Here is a 24742-nt window from a genome sequence, read left to right on the forward strand (position 1 = left end):
CTATAATAGTTAGCTATAATAGTCGGCCGCTATAGTTAGCTATAATAGTTAGAGGCGGCCCTTAACTGCAGAGGTTCTAAACTTTAATAGCGACGTAGAGGTTTCTAAAAAAAGGGCTAAATAGGCTAATATTTACTACTTATACTAGAGCTTATAAAAATTCTTTTTATCCTTATCGCTTCTAATATCGCTTAAAGCTACTCTCTATTTAAACTAAATAAATTTACTAAACAAATCCACTAAATAAATCTACTAAACAAATCTATTAAATAAACCTATTAATATATAAACTACTACTCTCTTAGTATATAGTTAGTAATTAGTGGGCTAGAACTCTTTAAAAATGCCCGTCGATAAGTCTACCCCTCTCGGGCTAGGCGCCCTCTTTAGCTAGCTTAACGCTATAGCTATCGTAGCTAACGTAAGTACGCTTAAGAAGTAGTAAAGTACTTTTTAATAATACGGAATTTAGCTAGGTAATATTATAAGCGCCGTAAATAGCCGGGCTAATATAAATACTAAGATCTAATATATTAACGCCGGCCTAGTTATAATAGTTATAATAAACGGGCTAGAGGTATATAGGGTTAGGGTAATAAGCTAGCGCCTTAAATAGCTCTTATAGGACCCCCCGGGTAATAATAATACTTATATAAAAGAATAGATTATACTAGACCTAGCTACTTAGGTAGGCTAGTACTAAGAGGTTTTATATACGTTAGAGTAAGTAAAGCTTGCCCTATAGGCGGGCGGTAAAAGGTTAGGAGTTTTAATTAGTAATTAGGTATAGAGCGCAATATACTTAGTTTTCCTTAATACGTAATATACGGTACGGCCCCGGCGGATTGCTCTGTCGGGGGGAATATATATATTATATATCTAAACTTTAGTTTTTAGTTTTTATATTATATTATTATTAAGAATTATTATAAAATAAGGAGGAATAGGGTTTAAAGTAATTTAAAATCGATTCTAAACTATTTTTAAAGTTTTTATTATAGTTCTTATAACCGTAATCTCCTTTTTTTAAGCTCTAATTAGCTTATTTCTAAATATAGCTCCCTTTTTTAAATATTTAATAAAATATAATACTTAATAATATCCTTATTTTAACTTTAAATAACCTCGCTTTATAAATTTATAATAAATATATAACGTAAATCTTAATAAATAATACTAAAAAAAGTTACTTAGAAACGACCTCGTAATTTATTTAAAAAGAGTTCTAAAGGGCTTAGGGATAGATTTTATACCCTTTATTATAACTATAACTAATTTTAAAACCTTAACTAGCTACGTAAACTTATATTAAAAAGTACTAAGTTTAAAAAATTATAAAATAATAATTTAATAAATTATTAATAAGCCCTTATATTTTATTTATATAAAGCTAGTTTTCGTTATTCTAAACGACGTTAACGTTTTACCCCTAAACTAATTTAAAATTAGTTCTAAATTTAGTTATAAATAGTTCTAAAGGGTTTATATTTAAATAACTAGTTAAGGTATAATATTTTTTAATAATAAATATATCTTACTAAGTAAGGCAAATACTTAATTTTTAAAAAAGGGTATTTTATTTAAAAAGATATTTATTATATTCCCTAAATCTAAATATAGTAATTAGTTCTAAATTAGTTTTAAAAAGATTTTAATTTATTTTTAAATATAAATTAATAATAGGACAAAACGATTATTTTATATATACGAAGCTTAATAGAGGGCTTTTATAGTATTAATATAAATATAAAACTTATTTTAATCCTTAAAAGGTATTTATAAATAGGTCTAGTTAAGTCTAGTTATAATATTCTTTTAAAACTTATATTAAGTTTAAAATAAATTAATAAATTACTTAGTATCGATTCTAAATTAGTTATAAACCTCTTTTAAATAAGTTCCGAATTACCTTATTTCGTAATTAACTATATAATAAAAAGTAGTCCTTTTTTAATTAATAAAATAAAATACTCTTTATTTAATTTTATTTTAAGTTTAGAGAGCGATTTTTTAGAACGTATTTCTTAATATTATAATAAAAGTAAACTAAGTAAAATTGAATATATTTTTTAATTTACTATTCTTAGGGGTAATATTATAGATCGTAATTAAGAAATAAATATTAACTAAACCCTTTTTAAATTAGTTCTAAACCGATTCTAAACCTTATATAAAAAGATTTTATAAACTTATTTATTAAGTTCTTATAATCTTAGTTAATAATAATACTTAATAACCCTTAGTTATATTTAAAAAGATATTTTTATTAAATAATATATTTAAAACGCTCTTTAAGAATTTAAAAAATAAGTTAGTATATTTTTTAGTATATTTTAGTACTCTTTATATTTATAAAAACTTAGAAAAGTAAAATAGTTATTTAAAAAGTTAGTAAATAGTTTAGAAATACTTCGGAATAGATTTAGAATCGCTTTAGAACCTTTTTAAGAAACTTCGTTATACTAGCCCTAAATAGCCTTAACTTTATTATAACCCTTAATATATTTATAATTCGTATTTAATTAAAAAGTCAAAAAAATATTCTTTTTTTAAAGTTTAGCTTACTCTAGATAAAAAGTAATATAAATATAATTATAGCTATTATTATTAAAATATTAAATATACTAAAAAGAAATTAGAATAGATTCGGAGTCGATTCGGAAATAGTTCTTAATATTTTATAAAATACTTATGTTAATATAATAACGGGCTTATATATATTAATACTCGTTCTATATAGCTAAGTAAAATAACTTAGTTAGAAAATAAAAAGCTTCTTATATTTATATAATATTTATAAGCTAATTAGTATTACTAAGGGTATTATAAATCTCTATAATAATCCGATTATAAAATTTATTATAGAGCTTAGTAAGCTCTTTTAATTATAAAAATATATTTAAAAATAATTAAGAACTAATTCTAAATATATTTAAAACGTTTTTTTTATTTAATTTACTTCTTAGTTAACTAATTTTTTTTACAATATTCTAAAGTTCTAAATAAATACTTTTAAGTATTTAGATAAGTAGTAGAGAGGGGTGCTTATAAGTACTATAAAAAGTTAAAATAATTACTAGTTTTATAGTAATATTAATTAGTACTTAATAGTTCTATTTTACTAGATATAATATTTAGAGAATTTCTTTTAGGATAATATAATTTATATCTAAATTATATTAGAATTACTTCGGAATATATTTAAAATAGATTTAGAACTAGCTTATTATAATGTCGTAATTTCTATTTATTATTTGTAAAAAAGTAATACTTATTTTCTTTTATTATATTAACCTCTTCTTTTTATAATATAGAGCGTATTAAAAATAAATAGGCTTAGTATTTAATTAAAGGAAATTTAATATAATAGTTTTTATTATTACCATATAAATTCTTATAAATATGCTATATAGTAAGTAATTAAGTACTAAGAATATATTAAAGAGATTCGGAATTAGTTCTAAATAAGTTACGAATCGGTTTAGAATAATATATATATACTATATTAGTTATTAATAACCTCTATATTATAATCTTTATAAAATAGGGTATAAAAAGTACTTATTTTAAATTATTTAAGCTATACTTTTACTTATTTATAAAAATAATTAATAAGAACTATTTCTTAACTAGTTCGGAATTGATTTAAAAAACTTATATAATTACTCTTTTTTTTAATAATATTTTATAAATACGTTTATATATAAAAATAATATCCTTAGCTATATGTTTTATAACTCGAGTATAATTCTAATAAAGTAAAGTTTAGTTAAAATATAAATACGCTTTATTATTAATATAATAATACGTAAAGCGTTTATAAACTTAATTTTACAAAAAAACAGATATAATAATCTTTAAAAATATTAAACGAGTATTATTATATTAAAATTATTAAGTTCGGAATTAGTTTAAAAATAGTTTAAAACGACTTTAAAAAGTATTATATACCGTTCCTTATAGCGCTTTAATATTTTTTAGATATAAATTATATATATTGATATAGTATATAATACCTTTTTTATTTATTTCTAAATACTATATTAATTAATTATAATATATAATCTTTTATATTATAGTTTAGTAATTATTTTATTAGTTTTAATACCCGTTTATAGTAGTTTTAATAAAAATTAAAATAAGTAATATTTTAAAAGTTTTATTAAAAGGGTTCTAAACCTATTTAAAATAAATTTAAAAATAGTTTAAAAAAAGTCTTACTTCTTTTTATTTAAATAAATTACTATTTTTATAAATTTTTTAAAATATATTAAGATTATTTCGTACTTATTAATTGAAATAATAAGGGTTAAAAAGTAATATTAATAATTTAAGTTCGGGGAAAATACCCGTATTATTTAATAAATTTATTAAAACTATTCTAAATAGGTTCTAAATCGGTCCTAAACTAATTCAGAACTATTTTAATATAACTATAATTTCTATTTAAGGTATATAGGAGGAGAAGTTAAAAAATTTCTATTTTAGTATATAGCCCGTGACTTAACTTATAGTATATAGATAAAAAGTTAAAAATATATAGGGTGGTTAGCTAACCCCCCCCCCCCCCCCCCTACAGGTTAGTTTACCTGTGTTTACAATCGGCGTGCCTGGGCTGAACGAACCGATCTCGGGAGCGACAAGGGAAATTTCTCAATGGGCTTGCTTACTGGGTTCCAGCCCGGTTTGCAATGAGCCGCTCGGCAGAGATTGCGCGCGCCGTTTCCAGAAAATATCTCAGTAAGGACACAGAGGAGCGATTCCCCGATGCGGTTGGTGTACGGAGATGGACTAAAGGTAGTTTCTAACTTTCTTCAGCTCTTGTGTGTGGCTCAAACAACGGACGCCACAGGTACCCGGCGACCGTCTGCGCTGCTCAGAGGTACTCCCTTAGATACTCTCCACGGCACGACACGGGTAGTAAGCTGAAAAACACGATACACGTTATTTTACCTTGGTAACCTTACCACCTTACTAACCCTACAGCTTTACCCCTCTGCATCCCACCGTATGCTCCCCCCAAAAATGACCAAAAGGGGTGTCATCATCGGGTGGCATGAAAAGGGTATCAGGGTGTGTCGCCTAAATAAGTCCGTTTCCATGGAAAGACTGGACACGCTGGGGGAGAAATGATGATGTGATTGGCTGAGAGCTCTCGGGTGGGATGAGGGGGCCGCAAGCTTGTGGTTTCGTCACCCCCCATCTCCAAGGACGGGAACGTCATTTCTGGATTTCTGGATTTCTGCAGGGAACCTGGCACATCTGGAAAGGGAGAGAGGTACAATCTGAGCAGTGAGAGGGGAGGGGGAAGCAGAATGAGGGGCGCACCACAGCAGGCCAAGGGTTGATTTGCGATGACCTTGTTGCACAAAATCACACTAGGCGCCAATCTGGACAGTCGTCGAGGTTCTATCGTGTTCATCAATGGGGCTATGCTGGAATAGCGTCGGTACCTTGGTTGTTTGAGTCCTTTAATACAACCTGAGCTGGTGACCTTGCCTTATGTGATTCAGGCGCAGACTCGGGACGAGGAGTGGGAGAGATAGAGAGAGATACCTTAGGTTCTATGTATCCCGAACAGTCGAGAAGAAAGAAAGAAAGAAAGAAGGAAGACCATCATCTACCCATCCATCCCGTCCAACCATCCATCCCACCTTGCTTCTACATTACACTACCTCACTCCGTACAATACATGCTCAGCTCGCTTTCGTTCTCGTGCGACTTGCAGAAAACTTGGCAGCAGCAACAACAACACCATCATCCTCGCTCACGAACGACAGCGGGATTCCAACGTTGGAATCTTCTCTTTCGTGGGATAATTCGCACCCCATTGGTTCCAACCACGCCGCTCACCTCGATGCCTACCTATCTCTAGGTATCATCGGATATTCATCACAACATCCACAGCTTTGCTGTACGCATTATCCAACCCACCCCACCATTGTCTGTGGTTTGTCTGTTGTCGCCGACCAAAGCGTCTCACATTCCCCCAACCGAACCGACTTCCAGTCAGTCCCTCATTCAGCAGCAGCATCCTCCACCAATTCCCCTCCTCATCCAACCCCTCCGCCGACCTATCAACAGGTCCGAGTACCCAGTATTCCTGCGAGCATAAGCCATAAACTGCCTTACCTTTCTTTACCCATTCTTTTCCTTTTACTACGGAGTGCGGCATACGGATAACCAGCCCGTCCCTTGTGCTTGACCACCGGCTGCTCCATTCTTTACCTTACATTACCTCCCCACGAGAGACGGAGTACGGGATCCAGGACACGCTCATATAAACTCAGACTATCTTACGAGGAAGTGGGGAACCCAAGCAACCTTGCCTGGCCCGCGTTCCAGAGGTGTCCATAATAGCATCCTTTTACGGATACTGTTGCTCCAGCTAGGTTCATGTGTGTGAGTGAAGCCGAGCTTCCTTACTGCTCTGCAACATGTCGGACGCTGGCGATAGGTACGTGATGATCCACCTCAATCTGCTCCCGTCCTCTCCACGCCTGTGGCATTCCAGCTGCTATGCACACATCCACAATCTCCCATCCCTTCTGGCACCATCCTCCCATTCCCACTGCACCTGTCATCGGGACCGACATAAACCTCAGCAGCAAGGCGTCTGCCCATACACTCTCTCCGGGGCGGCCTGCAGCAGCAGCAGCAGCAGCACCAGCAACAGCACCTTCCGCATCCCAATCTTGGCGGCAGCAAAGCTAACCCTCTCCTGATTCTCCAGCACCCACAAGCGGTCAAAGTCGGCCGCTGCCCTCTCACTCCTACGACGAAACCACTCTCGCAGCGAAGAAGACCCATCCACCACGGATGACGGTGCGCCGCTGACGTCGCCACCTTCTACAGCGGCTTCCGCGACAAACATATCCATGGCTCAAAACGTCCCCCGCGGCAACGGGGCCAACAGGCTCTCCATCTCCCCTTCCATGGGCCGAACCCCTTCCCACAACAGCCCCCCCTCCGCAACCGCATCTACATCCGCATCCAAGATGAGCGTCGCAGGTAGCGAAAAGGGCGTCTCTCTCGAGCAATCTGTCCGCAAGTTCCGCATCGTCGAGGCCCTGCGAAGCGGCGACACTGCCTCCATTTCCAAGGCCATCAGGGATACCGCCGAGGGCGGGCCCCGCACGAGCATCTCCTCCATCAATACCCTCAGCGGCACCGGCCTCGACGACACCACCGTGCTTCACCTTGCGATCCAATGCGCCGAATACCCCGTTGTCGAGTACGTCCTGTCTGACGGCGCTGGGACCATCGATATCAACGCTAGAGACAAGGATGGAAATACCCCGCTGCACGTAGCTGCCGTCCAGGGCCGAACCCAGGTTGTCAAGCTCTTGCTGGACCAGAAGGAGATCAACGATGCCATCGCCAACTACCAGGGCCGATTGCCCATCGATGTCGCTCGAAACCCCGATATTTTCCAGCTTCTCCAGCTGTCGCGATCCATCTTTGCCGAGAACAAGGTTAGACAGATCCAGGGTCTGATTGCGCAGAACGATTACAAGGCTCTCGAGACTGTATTGGAGGAGTCACGCCTCAAGCAGATTCTCGACATCAACAGCACAGAATTCGTTACCGAACCCACAACCCTCCAGGCCGGCGGAAACCTTCTCCACGAGGCCGCCCGCAAGAAGAATACCCAACTCATCCAGGTCCTCCTGCTCCACGGAGCCGATCCCTTCCGTCGGGACCGCAAGGGCAAGCTTCCGCAGGATGTGACAAAGGACGATACCACACGCGCCATGCTTAAGCGATCCCCCGCTGCCGTTGCGGCTCAGAGAGGTATCCAGGAGAAAGCCGTTCTCGGCCAGGCGGCTTCACAGGGCGCTGGAGCCGCGGCCTCTGCCGATCCTGTGGCCGGAAAGGAGGCGCGAGAGATGAAGGGCTACCTGAAGAAGTGGACCAACTACCGCAAGGGATACCAGCTTCGATGGTTCGTTCTCGAGGACGGCGTTCTGAGCTACTACAAGCACCAGGACGATGCCGGCTCCGCTTGCCGTGGCGCCATCAACACGCGCATCGCCAAGCTGCATATGAGCGCCGACGAGAAGACCAAATTCGAGATTATCGGCAAGTCTTCAGTCAAGTACACCCTCAAGGCCAACCACGAGGTCGAGGCGAAGCGTTGGTTCTGGGCCCTGAACAACTCCATTCAGTGGACAAAGGACCAGGCAAAGGAGGAAGAGCGCCAGCGCGCTCGCGGCGCCGAGCTGCTGAGGCAGGCAAAGGCAGAGCAGTCTGGAAAGTCGCCAGAGCTGTCCATCAACGAGGCTCAGAGCGAGAGCGCCAGCGTGGCCGATGGAAGAAGCAGTGTGCAGATCCCCAGGACTATGTCGCACAGCAAGATGTCCGTCCCCAGAAGCGACTTTGCTGGCGCAAGCACCGTCGCTAGCAACGATGACGACTTTGCCGATGCCGCGACAGATGCGGGTCAATCTCGCGTAACAAGAGGGCACCATGGACCAGACGATGACGATGATGATGACGACTTTGAGGATGTCAGTAGCCGTGAAGAGCCCTCTGTCAGCAAGGACGCCTTCAGCATCACAGCTCAGTCGGCCAAGCTACAGCTCGATACCATTTCAGCTGTCAATGCTGCGATGCTCTCCGAGGCCTCTAAGAACCCGAATACGATTGTTTCCGACACCAAGGTCACTCAGGCTCTCACAACCTACGATGCTGCTGTCAGGAGTCTGACGGGACTTATCGGAGACCTGATGCGGATTTCAAAGGATCGCGATGCCTACTGGCAGTACCGGCTGGACCGCGAAATCGACATGCGCCGCATGTGGGAGGAGAGCATGGCCAAGGTTGCCAAGGAGCAGGAGATCCTGGAGGAGCGTGTCGACCAGGCTGAGCAGAAGCGCAAAGCTGCCAAGCGTGCGCTCCGCGAAGTTATGAACGAGCAGCCAACGGCCACTAGCCAGGACCTCGAGGGTGACAGAAAGGTGGATGGTACTGCGACCGTGGAGGCCGCCATCGGTGCCGACGACACGAATATCGCAGCCCCACCAGCGGCGCCTGAGAGGACCTTGACAAGGAAGAAGACGGTTCTTGATTCGCTTGAGCTGTCTGACTCTGAGTCGGATGACGAGGATGAGTTCTTTGATGCAGTTGATGCTGGAGAGGTTGAGGTCAGCCACTTGCCGCATGCCGATGCGGTGCCTACTCCTCACGAGGAGAAGGAGGAACAGCAACTTGTCGTTTCTGGTGGCACAGATCTCAGCAGCTCCTTCAGGGGTTACGAGAATGGCATCAGAAGTCGTCTCAAGATGGATGCTGATGATCGGCTCAAGATCTCACTTTGGGTAAGCTACGCTATTTCAAGCGCTATGTACGTCCGGTTTGCTAATCTGTCTGCAGGGCATTCTCAAGTCTATGATTGGCAAGGATATGACCAAGATGACTTTGCCTGTGTCATTCAACGAGCCTACCTCTCTGTTATACCGCGCTGGTGAGGACATGGAATACGTCGACCTTCTGGACCAAGCTGTAGAGAGATCTGACTCGATTGAACGTCTCATCTATGTGGCTGCCTTTGCTGCTAGTGAATACGCTTCCACTGTCGGTCGTGTGGCGAAACCCTTCAATCCGCTTCTTGGAGAGACTTTTGAATACGTCCGGCCTGACAAGAACTACCGCTTCTTTATTGAGCAGGTTTCTCACCATCCTCCAGTGGGTGCCGCCTGGGCTGAATCACCCCACTGGACCTACTGGGGTGAATCGGCCGTCAAGACAAAGTTCTACGGCAAGTCCTTTGATGCCAACCCTCTTGGAACGTGGTTCTTGAAGCTTCGACCCAAGTCTGGAGGCAAAGAAGACCTTTACACCTGGAGAAAGGTCACCACATCCGTCATTGGCATCATCACTGGTAACCCTACTGTTGACAACTATGGACCCATGGAGGTCAAGAACTGGACAACTGGCGAGGTGTGCCAGATCGAGTTCCAGCCGCGTGGCTGGAAGGCGTCTAGCGCATACAAGATTTCCGGCAAGGTCCTCGACTCTGATGGAAGAGTCCGATACAGCATGGGCGGCCGATGGAACTCGAAGCTTTACGCTCGTCTCACGCCTGGATACGAAGCTACGGTCGAGGATCCTGGTGACTCGGCTTCGCTCCACAAGGGCAGCATCACCGACCCTAACAAAGCTTTCCTCATCTGGCAGGCCAACCCCCGCCCGCCCGGCATTCCCTTCAACCTCACCCCCTTCGTGCTCACCTTCAACCACATCGACGACAAGCTCAAGCCTTGGCTGCCGCCCACGGACTCTCGTCTTCGTCCCGATCAGCGCGCCATGGAGGATGGAGAGTACGACTTTGCTGCAGAGGAGAAGAACCGTCTGGAGGAGGCTCAGCGCGCGAGAAGAAAGCAGCGCGAGGAGAAGGGCATCGAGTTCCGGCCCGCGTGGTTCGAGAAGACGACGTGCGAGATTACGGGTGAGGAGTACTGGAAGTTCAACGGCAAGTACTGGCAGCAGAGAGAGAAGGCCGGTCCCGAAGGGAACCCGCAGCAGGCCTGGGAGGGTCTGGAGCCCATCTACGAGGACGCGAAATAGGAGGCTCGCGTCGTTCTAGGAGGTGTTTGTTCTGTCAGTGGAGGCGGGATCGGTGGGGCCAGCAGCGGGTACCAAGTTGTGCCGGACACGAAGCCGCAGCAGCAGGTAGTGCGTCTTGCGGACGGACCGAGCGGCTTCCGGTGGACTGTTGCCGGAAAAAGGTAGATCCCGCCTGCATTGCATGTCGGAGAGCCAGGATGCAAATGGTGTAACATAGATGATATTGAAATAAGCAATCGCTCGTTCTCGGCATGTCCGTGTGTGTAGTCCTCCTTATTGCGAAGTCTGGAAGGGCGTCTAGCTCATGCTAGATGAGGCCATGGTGTGATGTAAGTGTGTCTTAACGAGTCCGATCGTGAGACGGTCTGGCTTAGGAAAGATGAGGCTAGCGATAACGGATACGGCTTGTTGAAGAGGAAGCTGAGAGAGGTCTGGGTACGGTGGAGGTAGGTAAGGTAGGGTGAATGCGCGAAGAGTCAAGTACCTTGGGGAAAAGGATCTAGCTGTTTGAACGGCCGCGGCTGGAAATTTTGCTTAGTGGGTTCATGGAATTTGTTGTCCCTCGCGGTACATAACTAAGGTCACGGAAGGCGCGACTGGGTAGGACGCTCTTACCCACCATATTCTGTAGCAAAGGTACGTATGTAGGCACCCGAATGATCACGCTTGATAAGTCTTGTTCAGGCGATTCTTTTTCGCTTAGGTTCTGAGGCATGCTTCTCCGTGAACTGGTGCATTTCAGGCCGGCTGGAGGAGCAGCATCTCTTCCATTATGGCTATCCTCTTCACCATCATCTACTACCTAGGAAACAAGTACTTGTAGCTGATAGGCCTGTCTCTCTTTGACGTATTCGGCCTGTAATATGAGCGAAAGGGTGAGATGCGGCTATCTGAGGTGTCTGTCTACCTAGGTGACTGCATGCTGACTTTTACTTGGACCTGCCATTGCCCTCTATAGCTAGGATCCAGCTATCGACACTCAGCCTTCAAACCGAGATACAAAGCTCTTTGACTCGGGTACTTTACTGAACCGCCCAGTCAGAGAGATGTAACTTGGCTAGTGTGGTACTGCAATAGCTTTTGTAGCCTACGTCTTTCACATACGGATACATAGTGCGCTGTGGAACGTGGTGTCCAAGATATAAAACATCCTACCTAGAGCCCGCTGATAAACTCCTTTCTCTAGCTTAATTGAGCGGCGTGAATGGGGCTAATAGTAGCTTGTCTCTAGCTACGGTATGCTCTCGTTCGCGTGCTGAATCGCCTTCGTGATCTGAAGGGGCGGCGGTCTGGAATACGAAACCACGCAGTGTGGCCAAGTGAGAAAAGCACATCTCACATCGTTCTGTCAACCATTTTACTCGTAGTAATTGATTATGAATACGTGGGAAGTGAGAACGGAGTAGAACATGCGGTAGTCATCTTTCTATTTGGGCATAGTGACCGGGGGGGGGGGGGTACGGCTGGCTAAATGATCATCTTGACAAGATGAAGATAAGAAGTAAAAGGAAAGAAGATCATCTGCGTTCGCTATCGTCAGAAATAGGGGCGAACAAAGCATTCCATCGCGAACAGTTGCGGTTATGGAGGTAAGAGGTCGGGGTACTTGATGGGTATTAAGTATCCTAATTCGATACGAGTGGCAAGAGCGGCGCAAGACCGCCTCCACGGGAGGCATCCAAATAGGCATGAAAATGCCTCTTCGGCTGGCAATCACGTCTGAAAGATGGCCTGTTATTGGATCTTACCTCCGATATGTGAAGCTGAAATCAATGTGAACATGCAGGGCACAATTTCAGTACGCATGGGCACGGTCAATGAGTTCGTGGCACTTCTTGAGTTTCCTTGCTAATCGTTCAAGACGGCCTGCCGATATTGCTATTGGATCACATGTTCAAGATAGTAATGCTGGGATGAAATACAGACATAAGACGCATTCATTACAGTTGCCTGATATCTTGCTTGTATTGGGCAGCTTGAAGTTCTAGAGCCGAGGCAAGCGGCGGCACGGAACGATTAGTGAACCTGGAGAGACACCGGAAGCGCTCCCGCAGGTGCTCTCCGTTCGGACGGATTAATCAAACTACCGTCCAACTGTCTGGTCTTCAAACCGTGAGGAACGCGTCGCATCAGAATGGTAGACTGTACAATTGCAATGTGTAAAGTAATATGTGAGGGAGTCTATCTACCGCCATCAGGGGAGGACATCGTACGTCGCGGAGCTACCATTTCGGGTGTTTATTTGCACATGACCCCTGCGATCTTCTCTACCTCTTCTCAATGGCAGTATCTACTCCGTACAGACTGTAGCCCGGTCCTGAGTTGATTCTTCCCCTTGACGACAGGTGCAGTCGAGCGTTGTTGGGCACCTGCCCCGCCAAGAAGCTTGTGATACCGGTCGGAGCTTGGAGTGGAGGGCGGCGTGTGCACCCGGCGCCCGTGGGAGGTGGGACTTTGGGGGGCCACTCACCGAGTCCCGGGAGCACCTCGGTGAGCTCGGGTGGAGAGCGGCACGTTTCCTGCAGCAGGTGCAGGCGCTGGAGACTCGCAGCTGCCCACGACTCGCCACGGTCCGTGATCCCCTGAGCGCAGCAGTGACATCCAATCAAAACGCTCCGCTTTTGGACCTCGGCACTTTCCCCCCCTTGCCTTGCCCAGTGGCCACGACCCCAATTGATGTCACATTTAGGGGACCTGGTCGCGCATCTCAATCCGGACTCCTGGGTTCATTCACAAGCGAATCCTTTTCTCATCCCCATTGTGTCGTTCATCTTCTTCGTCTCTCATACCATCCTTTTCTTCATTTGCAACACAGGCTCTCAGAGGGGTAGATTAAGAGGCGCAGCGGACTAAAGCGGTCGTGTTTGACCTTGCGAAACGCCAAGACTCGGTGTTTAGAGGAGAGAGATTTCTTCGGGGCTTAGAGGCGAGCTCATCAACACACATCATCAAAGACTGTAGACGGCAATCGATTTAGAGCCAAAACTTCGGGAAGAAGAATAAACCGGCACAATGGCATCAGGTAGATCAACAATCATCCGGCCCCCGCCGGATGACCCGAACAAGAGTCCGATGGAGAACGTATTGGAGGTGACGGAGCTCGGCGTGCTTGGTCCGGTGAGTGAATCCCACCCGATGCCGTCGGGGGCCACATGTCTGCCAATGACACAAGCGTACATGTCAGAGAGTGAACATGAATTGACATCGTAAACAGGACATTTTCACGAACACGCGCACGCCGTGGCACCCGCCCGGCGCCCGCGGCATCTTTGGCGGCGCCGTCATCGCGCAGTGCCTCGCCTCCGCGCAGAAGACGGTACCCAACGACTTCTTTCTTCACTCGTGCCACTGCTACTTTCTCCTCGCGGGCTCCTCCGAGATCCCCATCCTCTTCCACGTGGAGCGCGTCCGCGACGGCCGCTCCTTCGCCACGCGCACCGTGCAGGCCCGTCAGCGCGGACGGTGTATCTTCACGACGACCGTCTCCTTCGTCAAGGAGGGCAGCGGCGGCGAGAAGCAGGTCCGGCACGCGGCGCCGCTGCCCGACGGCGTGAAGCCGCCCCCGGACAACTGGAAGGGCGAACCCGAGTGGAGCACGCACTCGCCCTTCCAGACGCACCGCATCTCCATCGTCGGGGCCAGGGACAAGGGCAAGAGGCTCGACGAGCTGAAATCGCGCAACTGGGTCCGCGCGCGGGGCCGTATCTCGGTGAGCGGCGGCCACCAGGCGCACCTGAACGCGCTGGCGTACATGTCGGACAGCTATTTCATCGGCACCGTCGGGCGGATCCACAGGCTGTGGCGGTTCCCCTTCAAGCCCGAGGAGTTTGACGACCTGCCGCCCGAGCTGCGGGAGCAGGTCGAGCGGCTCAACGAGTTTGAGGGAAACACCGAGGCTGGCGGGATCGAGTACTGGAAGACGAGGCCGCACCTGGGCATGATGGTCAGCTTGGACCACTCCATCTACTTCCACGAGCCGAGGCGGGTGAGGGCGGACGAGTGGATGTTTACCGAGATGGAGAGCCCCTGGAGCGGCGACGGACGGGGCGTGGTGCTGCAGAAGATTTTTGCGAGTGATGGGACGCTGTTGGCGACTTGTGTTCAGGAGGTGAGTTGCCCCTTCATCGCCGCTGTTCTAGTTCTTTTCTTCCCACCATTGATGTGTGATGCGTGCTGACTTCTTTTCATTTAGGGTGTCGTTCGATTGAAACAACAGGAGGACGATGACGAAAAGGAACCAAAGTCCAAGTTGTAGAGCGCAATTACAGCGTGTATGAAAATGTAGAGGCAATGTACCAGCTCGGAGTCTGTTTCCAACAATCTGCTTGTTATACAACAAGAGCGTTTGTCATTTCAATGATTTCATCACGAAGTCTTGTCCTCCGCTTATGGAACCGTCGGGATATCGCAGCACCCGTGATGAAATCACTCAAATAATAAACCCCTGTTCTTCGACGTTGAAGGGGATCTCATATGGAAGTTCATTTACGACGCCAGTGACCAAGAAGCCTAAGGAACTACCATGTGTGATGATGGAAATGCCAGGGAGACCTTCACAGTCGGCCGTTCCCCGTCGTGACTAGCAGAGTTCACAGAGTTCTGTCGCAGATCGCGAAACTCGTCGAGGAAACCTGTCACCCGGTCGCCTCTATCGCGAATACGCGTCGGACCGCTGATCAACCGACGTCACGTACAATGCTTCTCTAGCCGTCCGTGAGGGTGATGCGGGAAGGCGATCAAGTGGGTGTCGAGGGGGGGCGTGTGGTGTGGTCGCTAGTCGCCTTGGGGAAGTCCTGGAAACCCCAACCGTACTCTCAAACTTGAAAAGCCTGAATAGCCGTGAAACGTATGGGTGTGAGAACAAGCTCAAACTTCAGATCCAGCCTTCATTGCCGTGCTCAAGCTTGAGCTTGAGCTTCAGCTCCCAGGGCCACAAGACAAAACGCAAAAAGTTGAAATTGCAAATTGAACAGGCTTCATTGGTAGGAAAGTGCCGACTCTCAAAGCTTCTCTTCGCAACGGACCATCTCGATAGATCACTCATCACACCAACAGAACCTGTAGCACAAAACGCACATACATTAAGCTCAAGCTTACATCCTAGAGCTGTCCGCAGGCTGGGAGGTTTGCTCCAGAAGAGAAGAGAAACAGCAAGCTTTCCCCGCGCGTCCGCCCACCCAAGCCGTCCCTTTTGCATATCGCAGCTCGCTTTGTGACGCACGCACATACCCATGCCTGCTTGTCAGATGCCATCCGGGCCACCCGGGCAGAAAACTCGTCTGATCAATATTCGCAGCTGTGGCTCTTGCCACGCCATCTACAGGAGTCCGATGGGGATTGTCTACGCGTGCGCGCGCGCTGCCTCTTCTTTGATGGAATATTCGCTCTCCGTGAAACTTATTCGTATCACAAAACGTAACTCTGTGTGACAATTCTGAGCAGACCAAGGCATGGAACAATATGCTCTTGCCGTCGACGTCTCACAGGAAGAAAAGGGCATCATTGATCTTTAGTCACTGCGTCATTCATCAGACGGTTCGGATCGGTGATGCTCTTGATGTGTGATATAATAACAATCTCACACCTCGAGGAGCTAACTGATGACAAGACAAAGACCACCCAGGTTTTGATGTTGTAGCCTCAAATTTACATAAGCATTCTATATTTCGTTCTCGTCAACTTTAACCAGAGCAAGGTCTTACATCATGTCCGGCCCTCCTCCTAACCTTGGTCCCACGCGAGTGATCCTCCACGTGAAGGGAGACGTGCCAGACTGGAAAGAGGAGTTCAAGCAGTTCCTGTTGACTGTCAAGGACTCGGAAGGATACTTCCGCTACCGATGGGGCCCTTGGGAGGAGGACCACAGCAAGCTGGAGATTTTAGCGAGTATGTTCCTGTCCCCTGACTTACACCGCAACTTTGTCCCACTACCAGACCGAAACTGACGATGACTTCCCCCTTACCACAGCCTGGGCCCCAGTCGAGCACCGCCAAGCCTTCGGCCGCTGCCCACACCACCAAAAGGCCATCGACGCCCTCATGCCCGTCCTCAAAGCCGTCCCCTCCAAGTGCCCGCGCGTCGACTTCGACGTCAGCACCATTGTCCCGCCGCCGCCGCAGCTCATCAACAGTCCCATTTGCGAAATCATCACCATTACGCACTTCACGGGCGACAAGGACGCCGCGGCGGGCATGATTAAAAAGGTCGAGGCGAATGCCGGGTGCTTGGCGTCCCACTCGGGCATCACGGCGACGGACACGCCTGATAACGGGACCGTGTGGTTGGGGTTTGTGGGGTGGCAGGATTATGCTTCGAGTAAGGCGGCGGATAAGAGTGTGTATATACCGTCTGGGGTGGGCAAGGTTGAGTCGCATCACATCAACTTCAATTTCCCAATCAAGGGGTTCTCTGTTACCAATCCTGGTAGATAAGGTAGACTTTAGTTGAATGAATGAGAACATGGCGGTTCTGGTTTGAAACTTGATTTCTTCGCGCTGTAGCCCGTGATGGTAGCCTGCCGTGTTGTACCTCGGACTGAATGCATGAAGGCAATCTTAGTCCTGCGATGAAACATGAATGTCTTTGAGTTTGTACGCCACTGAGCTGGTCGATCTCAATGTTGATGAGACCTTCTCGTGTAAGTTCGGCCACGGAGGCAACCTCCAGACTTACTGAGGAAGTAGATTGTGGAGGTTTACTACGTGCAGAAATCAAGACTTGTCAGCTGACTTCTTCTAACTCCCAAATCGGAAAGTCTGCATAGGGTCGTGACTACAAAAGAATATCTGCTCTGAATCTCGGATGCTAGACTCATGGGGGTTGTCCGTTTCTATGCTCACATCAGGTCCCCAAGGCTTCAATACGCCTGATTTGAGAAGTCCAATCTGAAGCCCTGCGATTATTAATTACAAATCTCAACAAGGCTGATGAAACGAAACGATCTACTGCCGTGGCTCCTTCTCTGTTTGTTTCTGTCGGATTGGAAGTCTAATTCGACCGCGGCATACAGCCGACTGCGCAGGGGCTAATTAGGGGCCCTATTTACGATTATCGTAGCTAGCCTAACCTACGGTTAGAACCTCCTTTTTATACCTACGTAGATATTTATATAATTTAATTAATCTCTTCGTTAACTACGGTTCGAACTAACTACCTTATAATAGGGATATTAATACTAATTAGTAATTAAATTTTATTATCGTAGATCGGTAAGGTATCTCGCTATATAAAAGAGACGACTTCTTAATACTATACGGGATAGGAGATTTGTGCTAATTAACTTTATAGAAGTAGACGAAAAAGGAGGCGATTTTTAAATACCGCACGGAATTAAGTAATCGTAGCCCTTTACTACTTATAAAAGGTCGACGTTTATTACGTTAAACTACGTTAATTAACGGAACTACTTAAGTAACTAGCCTTTTGCTATTGCCCCGAGTAGCTTTTTTATTAAACGACTTTTCTATAGCCGGCCCGTGATTAGAAATTAATTAGTTAAATTAGTAAAAGTACGGTATAAAAGAGCACCGCGCGATTAAAAAAGGGGATTTCTAAACGTAAATATTCTTATTTAGTAGTAAAAGTAACCTTATAAGAGTTATTAAGCTAAGAGATTTACGGTATATAGGAAAGTCTATTACTACGAGGATTTTATGGGTATAACCTTAAGCCCGTAATTTAAATAACCTCCTCGTAGCTTTCTTAACTACCCCCCGGGTATTACTTAGGAATATAATATAGGGGACGGTTTAATAAAGGAGGAGGGGATTTAGAGGTCCTAATAATATCGAACTAAGAGTATTACGGAGCTTAGAGATTAACCTAAGAAGAAAGCGGCTACTTTAAAGTAGTCCTACGACCTCCCGCTAGAGTTATTATTAGCCTAAAAAAAGGCTAAAAAGACGAGGATCTGAAGTAAAAAGAAAAGAATCCTCTAAAGGGCTACTAAAAGGCTTTTTTATAATACTAGCTCCCGGCGCGAGATTACTAATTTCGAAAAATTAACTAAAGAAGCTATTTAGAGATTATAGAGAGCACGAGGCTTAGGAGGCTAGAAGTATACGGGATAGTAGAAATCGGTAACTGGTAAAGATCCCGAGACTAATTATTATATCTTCTTATAGTAATATAAACGTCTACCGCTACTATTATTAAAAGGAACTACTAAAACCTACCCTTTTATACTAGACAAAAAGGAGGATCTTAGTAAGTACAATAGCTAGCAATTTAAAAAGGTAGTAGTAATTACTAGAAATAGTAGAAATAAGAGTAGTAACGAGACGGCAAAAAGAAGCGGGAATCTCCTAGACCTTAATAAATTCGTCGGGTAGCGAAAGTACGGATTTATTATAACTAACGCATAGATTAGATATATCCCTATTAAGATTAAACACGCTAGCGATTATTAATACGGGTATAAGCTAGAGCACGACCCTTAGCGAGTTAGGGTAAGGAAGAAGAGGACGAAACCTAATCCTAAATAGAATCCTAATCCCTTATAAGTAGGTAAATATTAACCCGGACTATTAGAAGACGTAGATATATAGAATCGCGGATTAGCCTAACGGCGAGTAAATTAACGTAGTATTAATCTATTTAACTAAGGTCTATAAGAAAAAGGGGCTATAGGGGCAACCCCTGTTTTACGAGATTATAAATAACCTTAGCTATTAACTAGACAAATAGTTCGCGAGCGCAAGCCTAGGAATTATAAAAGTAGTTAATAGATTCCTTTACGGGCAAGGGGTATTACTAGCGCAATTATAATTATAAGAGCTATACGAAATACTAATAACGATAATTATAGAAGAGGAATTCGTGCTATAGAACTAGGCATAAGTCGATAGAGCGTATAATCGCTTTAATAAATTTAGAAAAAGGGTAAACGACCTAAATTTCCTCCCTATAATTACTAATAGAAATTTATTATTATAAAAAGATATACCGGGGCAAAATATAGTACTAGAAGTACGATAATCGATAATTCCGCCTATTTTAATCTATAACTTATTACTATTACTAATATAAAATTCGGTACCGGTTAGCTAATAGGAAAAGAGGTAAACGACCCGAAGTTATTAATAGTACGCAGCGACGCAAAGATCGTATATAAATACCGAAAATCTAGTAGCGAATACGAGGTAATTTATAGACTTTAAAAAGATCTTCCTAAAAGAGAAATTATACTCTGGGGGGAAGTATAAGGTCTTATAAAAAACCCTAACGATGTTTTATAATTATTACGAAAAAGTCGGAATTAGGGAACATTAGTACTATTTAGTAATTAATATCGTACTCGTAGGCAAAGCCTCTAATTATTACTACGAAGCGGTGCGTAATCTCGATCGAAACGACTTTCTTAGTATAATTAACGTAATCTAAAGCCGCTTCGAGACCTACGATAGGAACCTAGAGCTCCTATCTAAGCTACGAGTAATTTCTTTTATATCTATAGCTAGGATAATAGAGGGTAAATCGTAAATAGAGATCCTCGAAGAGCTTATCGATCGAATCGATAAGCTAGTAAAAACCTAGTTAAATAAGGGGATAAACGAGCAGAAAGTTAGATATCTTTATACTGTAGTCTAGCGTATACTAAAAATAAAAATAACCCTATACTAAGTATTTAAAAACTACGAGACGCTCTACTCAAGGCTAAGATCTAGCTTTAATATTAAGGCGAGAATACTATACTAAACCTACCTCTAGGCATACGACGGCCCTTACTAATAATATTAAGTTAATCGAATATATAAAAAAAAAAAAAAAGAGGCTAGATATAGTAATCGCTAATAAAGAGGCCTAGATTTGTTAAATAAGTAGAGATTTAACTTATAAGTAGGGTAATAAAAAAAGTAATACTATATTTATAAAAAGGATAGATATTAATTAAGTAATTACTCTAAGAAAGAGTATACTAAATTATATAAATAGTATAAAAAGTCGAGGGTAGTAGATAGTAAAACTAGCCCTCGTTAGTTTAACTAATTCCTCGTTATATATAAGGGTAGATCCGGGGGTACGGAACCTAGCGACGGTAGCTAAAGTAGCGGCCTAAAGTATATACCCCCTATAAGAGATTCAGAAGATAAGGAAGATCTTACCCCTTATATTAACGAATTAGATTATAATAAAATCGACGATATTAATTACTCTTTTTTTGCCCCGTTAGCTTCTAGAGGATACACGAGGCTAAACGAATAAAGGGTAGTAGAAGCTCTTAATAAGTAGGCTTTTATTTATAGATAGTAAGGGAAGGTCTTTTAGATAACGGATACGGAGGCGGTTAAAAGGGCGAATTTAATAGGGCCGAAGCCTATTTTCTTAATAATTAAGGAAAAGACGCTCTCTCTATCGATATTTAAAAAAAAGGAATATAATACCGACTATATCTAAGGGTAACTAGAGGGGTCCTTTTTATACTACTTAAATCCCTCGAATACTAAGCTCGTATAAGCATTTTACGCGAGTAAAAAGTACGGCCTAGACGATTTTTATAGGATTATCCTAGATACTAGGGTATCGTAATAGTTAACTAAAAAAAAAGGGTAATTCTAGGCGCTATAGAAGATTGCGCTAGTAATACTTAATATATTAACGGCGGGTATTACGAGGATTAGTTTCGGCTTAGGTAAGGAAATCGTCGCCCTAGGTATAGTAGAAGTAAAAACGTACTTCGGAACGATAACTTTCTATATTTTACCTATTAATACCCCATTTCTCTTATATCTAAAAGACATAGATCGACTAGGCATTATATTTAATAATATAAAGAATAGAATCTTTAGTAGTAAGCACTTCGAGATAGTCGAACGACGATAGGGGCATGCGTTTATAAAGCTTACTAACGACACGAAGTTAATTAATTACTTAATAAAAAGTGAGCTTAGAAAACTATACCAGAGATTCGGGTACCCGTCGGTTACGAGGCTATATAACCTCCTAAAGTAATTAAGTAATAATAATATCGAAATAGGGGCGCTAGAGTAGTTAATAAAAGTATGCTACTAATATTAGATAAATGTATAGAGCCTACGCAGATTCAAGTTTAAATTGCGTAATAAACTTAACTTTAACTAGGAAATCGTCGTTAATATCTTCTACTTAAATAGTTAGCTAGTACTATATATAATCGACGTAGCTATATCTTTCTAAGTAGGGTAATTCCTCTAGGATCTATAAATAAAAATAGTATAAGTAGCCCTGCGAAAAAGCTAGATCGATATATACTAAGGACCGCTAGATAGCATTAGAACCGACGCTAGTACTAGTTTTAAGTTAGTAAAATTTAAGGATAATACGACGGCCTACGGTATATAGCTAAAAGTCGTACTCGTTAAAGCGTACTATAGTATTAAAAAGGTAAAAAGGGCATACTAGTAGTTAAAAAGGGCGTTTAAAATTATTAAAGAGGAAAATCCGGATTCTACCGACGACGAATACCTCTAGATAGTACTTAAATACTATAACGATATTATAGGGCCTAACGGACTTATACTAACGCTATTAGTATTTAGAGTATATTTAAGAACGACCTTAGCCTCGCTACCGTCGCTAGGTATAAGCTAACGAGCCCAAGTAGTTAAAAAAGTAATACGAGTATTATATAAGGTAAGCGCAAAAAGGTAAGTTAACGAGGTAATTACTATGCGCAATAGGCCTAATATAGGGGATAATCTAAATATACCGCTAAATTCGGATATATAAATATAGCGCGAAATTACTTAATAATAGGCTAGGCTATATAAGTTAATTTCTATTAACGAGCGCTCTTATATAGTTACGAGAGATCGTAACTAGCTACTTAAAGTATTAATTACGGTAGTTAGACCGTACTATATAGATCCTAACGAGGTAATTTTTAACTTATAAAAAAAAGAAGAGCTAGGGGAAACTATATAACCCGCAGTAGAGGTATAAGAAATTATCCTTAACAAAATCGTTATAGTAATACTAATAGACGACGAGGAAAAGGAAATTGCTAAAAGGGTATTAATATTACTAGCGAGACGTTATAAAAGACCACGACGGCAAGCCCTAACGCGGCAATTTATTATTAGCAATAAGGTAATTAACACTTTTTATATAATAAAAGAGAAAGCCGATTTCGAGCTAATAGTTAAACTACGTAAGGAAGGCGTAATTATAACTATTAAAAAACCGTATAAGGGATTAGATCTTATCGAAGTAGATACTCTTTGTAATCGAGGGGTTTATTGATTTATCCTATATAACCCCGAAAAATATATAAACCTCTGTATATTTAAATTACGAATAGTTTATAAGATTAAAGGGAAAGGAACACCCTAGCCGTATGAGAAGTCTAGATACGTAATTTAGGGGTACGGCGACGTTAAAAAAGCGACGCTATTTATATAATTACTTATTATATAGCGCTATAGCTAACGATTAATAATAGTACTAATAGTATCGTTGCGGAAGAAGGGATACGAGATTTAGAGCCGTAATATTACTTAGGCTTATACCTAATCGGCTACAGGGCTTATAAGGAAAATCCTGGCCTATTTACCGAAGGAAATAGCTAGTAAGTACTTAGAAAGTACGATTATTAAAGTACTTAAGCTACTATATAGGCTCGCAGAATTAGGTACTTATTAGTAAGCCACTTACCACGATTTTTATATTAATTAATTATTAATAATTACCTCTATGTATAACCCGTGCTTACTAGTCGCAGAGTACGAAGGCGACTAATTTAGGATCGTCGGAATGTAGACTAACGATATATTAGGCCTATTTGATATTAACTTTATAAAAAAGGAGGATAAGGAGCTTTAGAAAGCGGGCTTCGTAGCGAAGCTAAAAGAGGTCCTTATAATAAATACCCCCCTAATATTTAATAGTAGGATTTTTATAATCGAAGGGGAAAACGTCGTCTTTTAATAAAAGGGGTAGGGTAAGAAAATTAACCTCGTCGATCTGAACGTAACTAACGTTAAGAAGCGGTATAAGGCTAAGCTCGCGCGAGGGGTATATATTATAAGTATTTATTAACCTAAGGCGACTTTTAACTATGCTAAAGTAGCGTAAGCTATAAATTTAACTAAACGAGACGTCGAGGTACTTAATAAGCGGCTTAAGTAGTAATAAACGAATCTCGATCGAGGTCTCGTTTACTACCTAATTAACCTTATAACTAACAAGCTCTACGTCTTTATCGATAGGTTATTTATAAATAATAACGACCTTATTTTACAATTGGGGTATATTATTATCCTAGTTAACGAGAGTATAGGCGAGAGCGAATTTACTATATATGGTAATATAATCTATTACTCGTTAATTAAAAGTAAGCGGGTAATAAGAAGTATACTAGCGTCGGAGGTATACGGTATAATTAACGGCGTTAATCTCTTTTATATAATTTTAATAACGCTAAGGAAGATTACTAATTAAATTAGCCTTCTACTTATTCTAACGGTTATTTATACCGATTCTTACTTACTATACGAATACTTTATTAAATTAAGAACGACGAAGGAAAAGAGGCTCATAATTAATATTATAGCCCTTAGGTAATCGTATAAAAGGTGCGAGATACTCGAGATCCGTTAGATTAATAGTAAAAATAACTTTATAAACGCTTTTATAAAAGTAGTACTAAATAAGGGATTAGAGTAATTCGTAAGTAGCGGAAAAGTTACCGTATAAATAGAGGGATAGGTTATATAAAAAGAGTAGAGAAAAGGGGGAAAAGGAGACGACTTAGTAAACGGGCCCGAGGTCGAATTATACCTCTAACCGTAGCGGTTAAATCGATAAAAGAAAGAGAAAGTTAGTATTAGATTAGAAATCTAATTCGACCGCGGCATATAGCCGACTATATAGGGGCTAATTAGGGGCCCTATTTATAATTATTATAGCTAGCCTAACCTACGGTTAGAACCTCCTTTTTATACCTACGCAGATATTTATATAGTTTAATTAATCTCTTCGTTAACTACGGTTCGAACCAACTACCCTATAATAGGGATACCAACAGTTTCAATAATAGTTCCGACTTTAAAGAACACATTGGTTGCCACGGCATGGACCGACGGGATGTGTCAACCAAAGAAAACTTAGAGTCCGAGTTGCCCACTCAGAGAGTTGGAACCTAGTAAGTACAACCAGAGCCGCGGTTAGCCACCTTTATCGCGTGATTGGTGATCT

At 42.3% G+C, this 24742-nt stretch overlaps 5 protein-coding genes across 5 annotated transcripts; 4 read left to right on the top strand and 1 right to left on the bottom strand.

Annotated features, from left to right (window-relative positions):
* Window positions 1-6437: 6437 nt before the first annotated feature.
* CLUP02_08715 (oxysterol-binding protein) lies at window positions 6438-10569 on the top strand (the record flags this gene model as incomplete). The annotated part of the gene is made up of 3 exons (XM_049287699.1): window positions 6438-6457; window positions 6797-9320; window positions 9376-10569. 3 exons carry the CDS (start codon window positions 6438-6440, stop codon window positions 10567-10569), a joined length of 3738 nt encoding a protein of 1245 aa, XP_049144842.1.
* Window positions 10570-12836: 2267 nt separating this feature from the next.
* On the bottom strand, window positions 12837-13373 carry CLUP02_08716 (uncharacterized protein; the record flags this gene model as incomplete). Its single annotated transcript, XM_049287700.1, has 2 exons — window positions 12837-13151; window positions 13359-13373. 2 exons carry the CDS (start codon window positions 13371-13373, stop codon window positions 12837-12839), a joined length of 330 nt encoding a protein of 109 aa, XP_049144843.1.
* A 208-nt stretch (window positions 13374-13581) lies between these two features.
* On the top strand, window positions 13582-14824 carry CLUP02_08717 (acyl-CoA thioesterase II; the record flags this gene model as incomplete). The annotated part of the gene is made up of 3 exons (XM_049287701.1): window positions 13582-13686; window positions 13784-14677; window positions 14762-14824. 3 exons carry the CDS (start codon window positions 13582-13584, stop codon window positions 14822-14824), a joined length of 1062 nt encoding a protein of 353 aa, XP_049144844.1.
* A 1450-nt stretch (window positions 14825-16274) lies between these two features.
* CLUP02_08718 (uncharacterized protein) lies at window positions 16275-17001 on the top strand (the record flags this gene model as incomplete). The annotated part of the gene is made up of 2 exons (XM_049287702.1): window positions 16275-16455; window positions 16538-17001. 2 exons carry the CDS (start codon window positions 16275-16277, stop codon window positions 16999-17001), a joined length of 645 nt encoding a protein of 214 aa, XP_049144845.1.
* Window positions 17002-21169: 4168 nt separating this feature from the next.
* CLUP02_08719 (uncharacterized protein) lies at window positions 21170-21391 on the top strand (the record flags this gene model as incomplete). The annotated part of the gene is made up of 1 exon (XM_049287703.1): window positions 21170-21391. A coding segment is annotated over one exon (222 nt), but the record flags the coding sequence as incomplete, so codon positions are not given.
* Between the last annotated feature and the right edge of the window lie 3351 nt (window positions 21392-24742).

Source organism: Colletotrichum lupini, chromosome 4 (assembly GCF_023278565.1).
Source record: "Colletotrichum lupini chromosome 4, complete sequence".
Lineage (NCBI taxonomy): Eukaryota > Fungi > Ascomycota > Sordariomycetes > Glomerellales > Glomerellaceae > Colletotrichum > Colletotrichum lupini.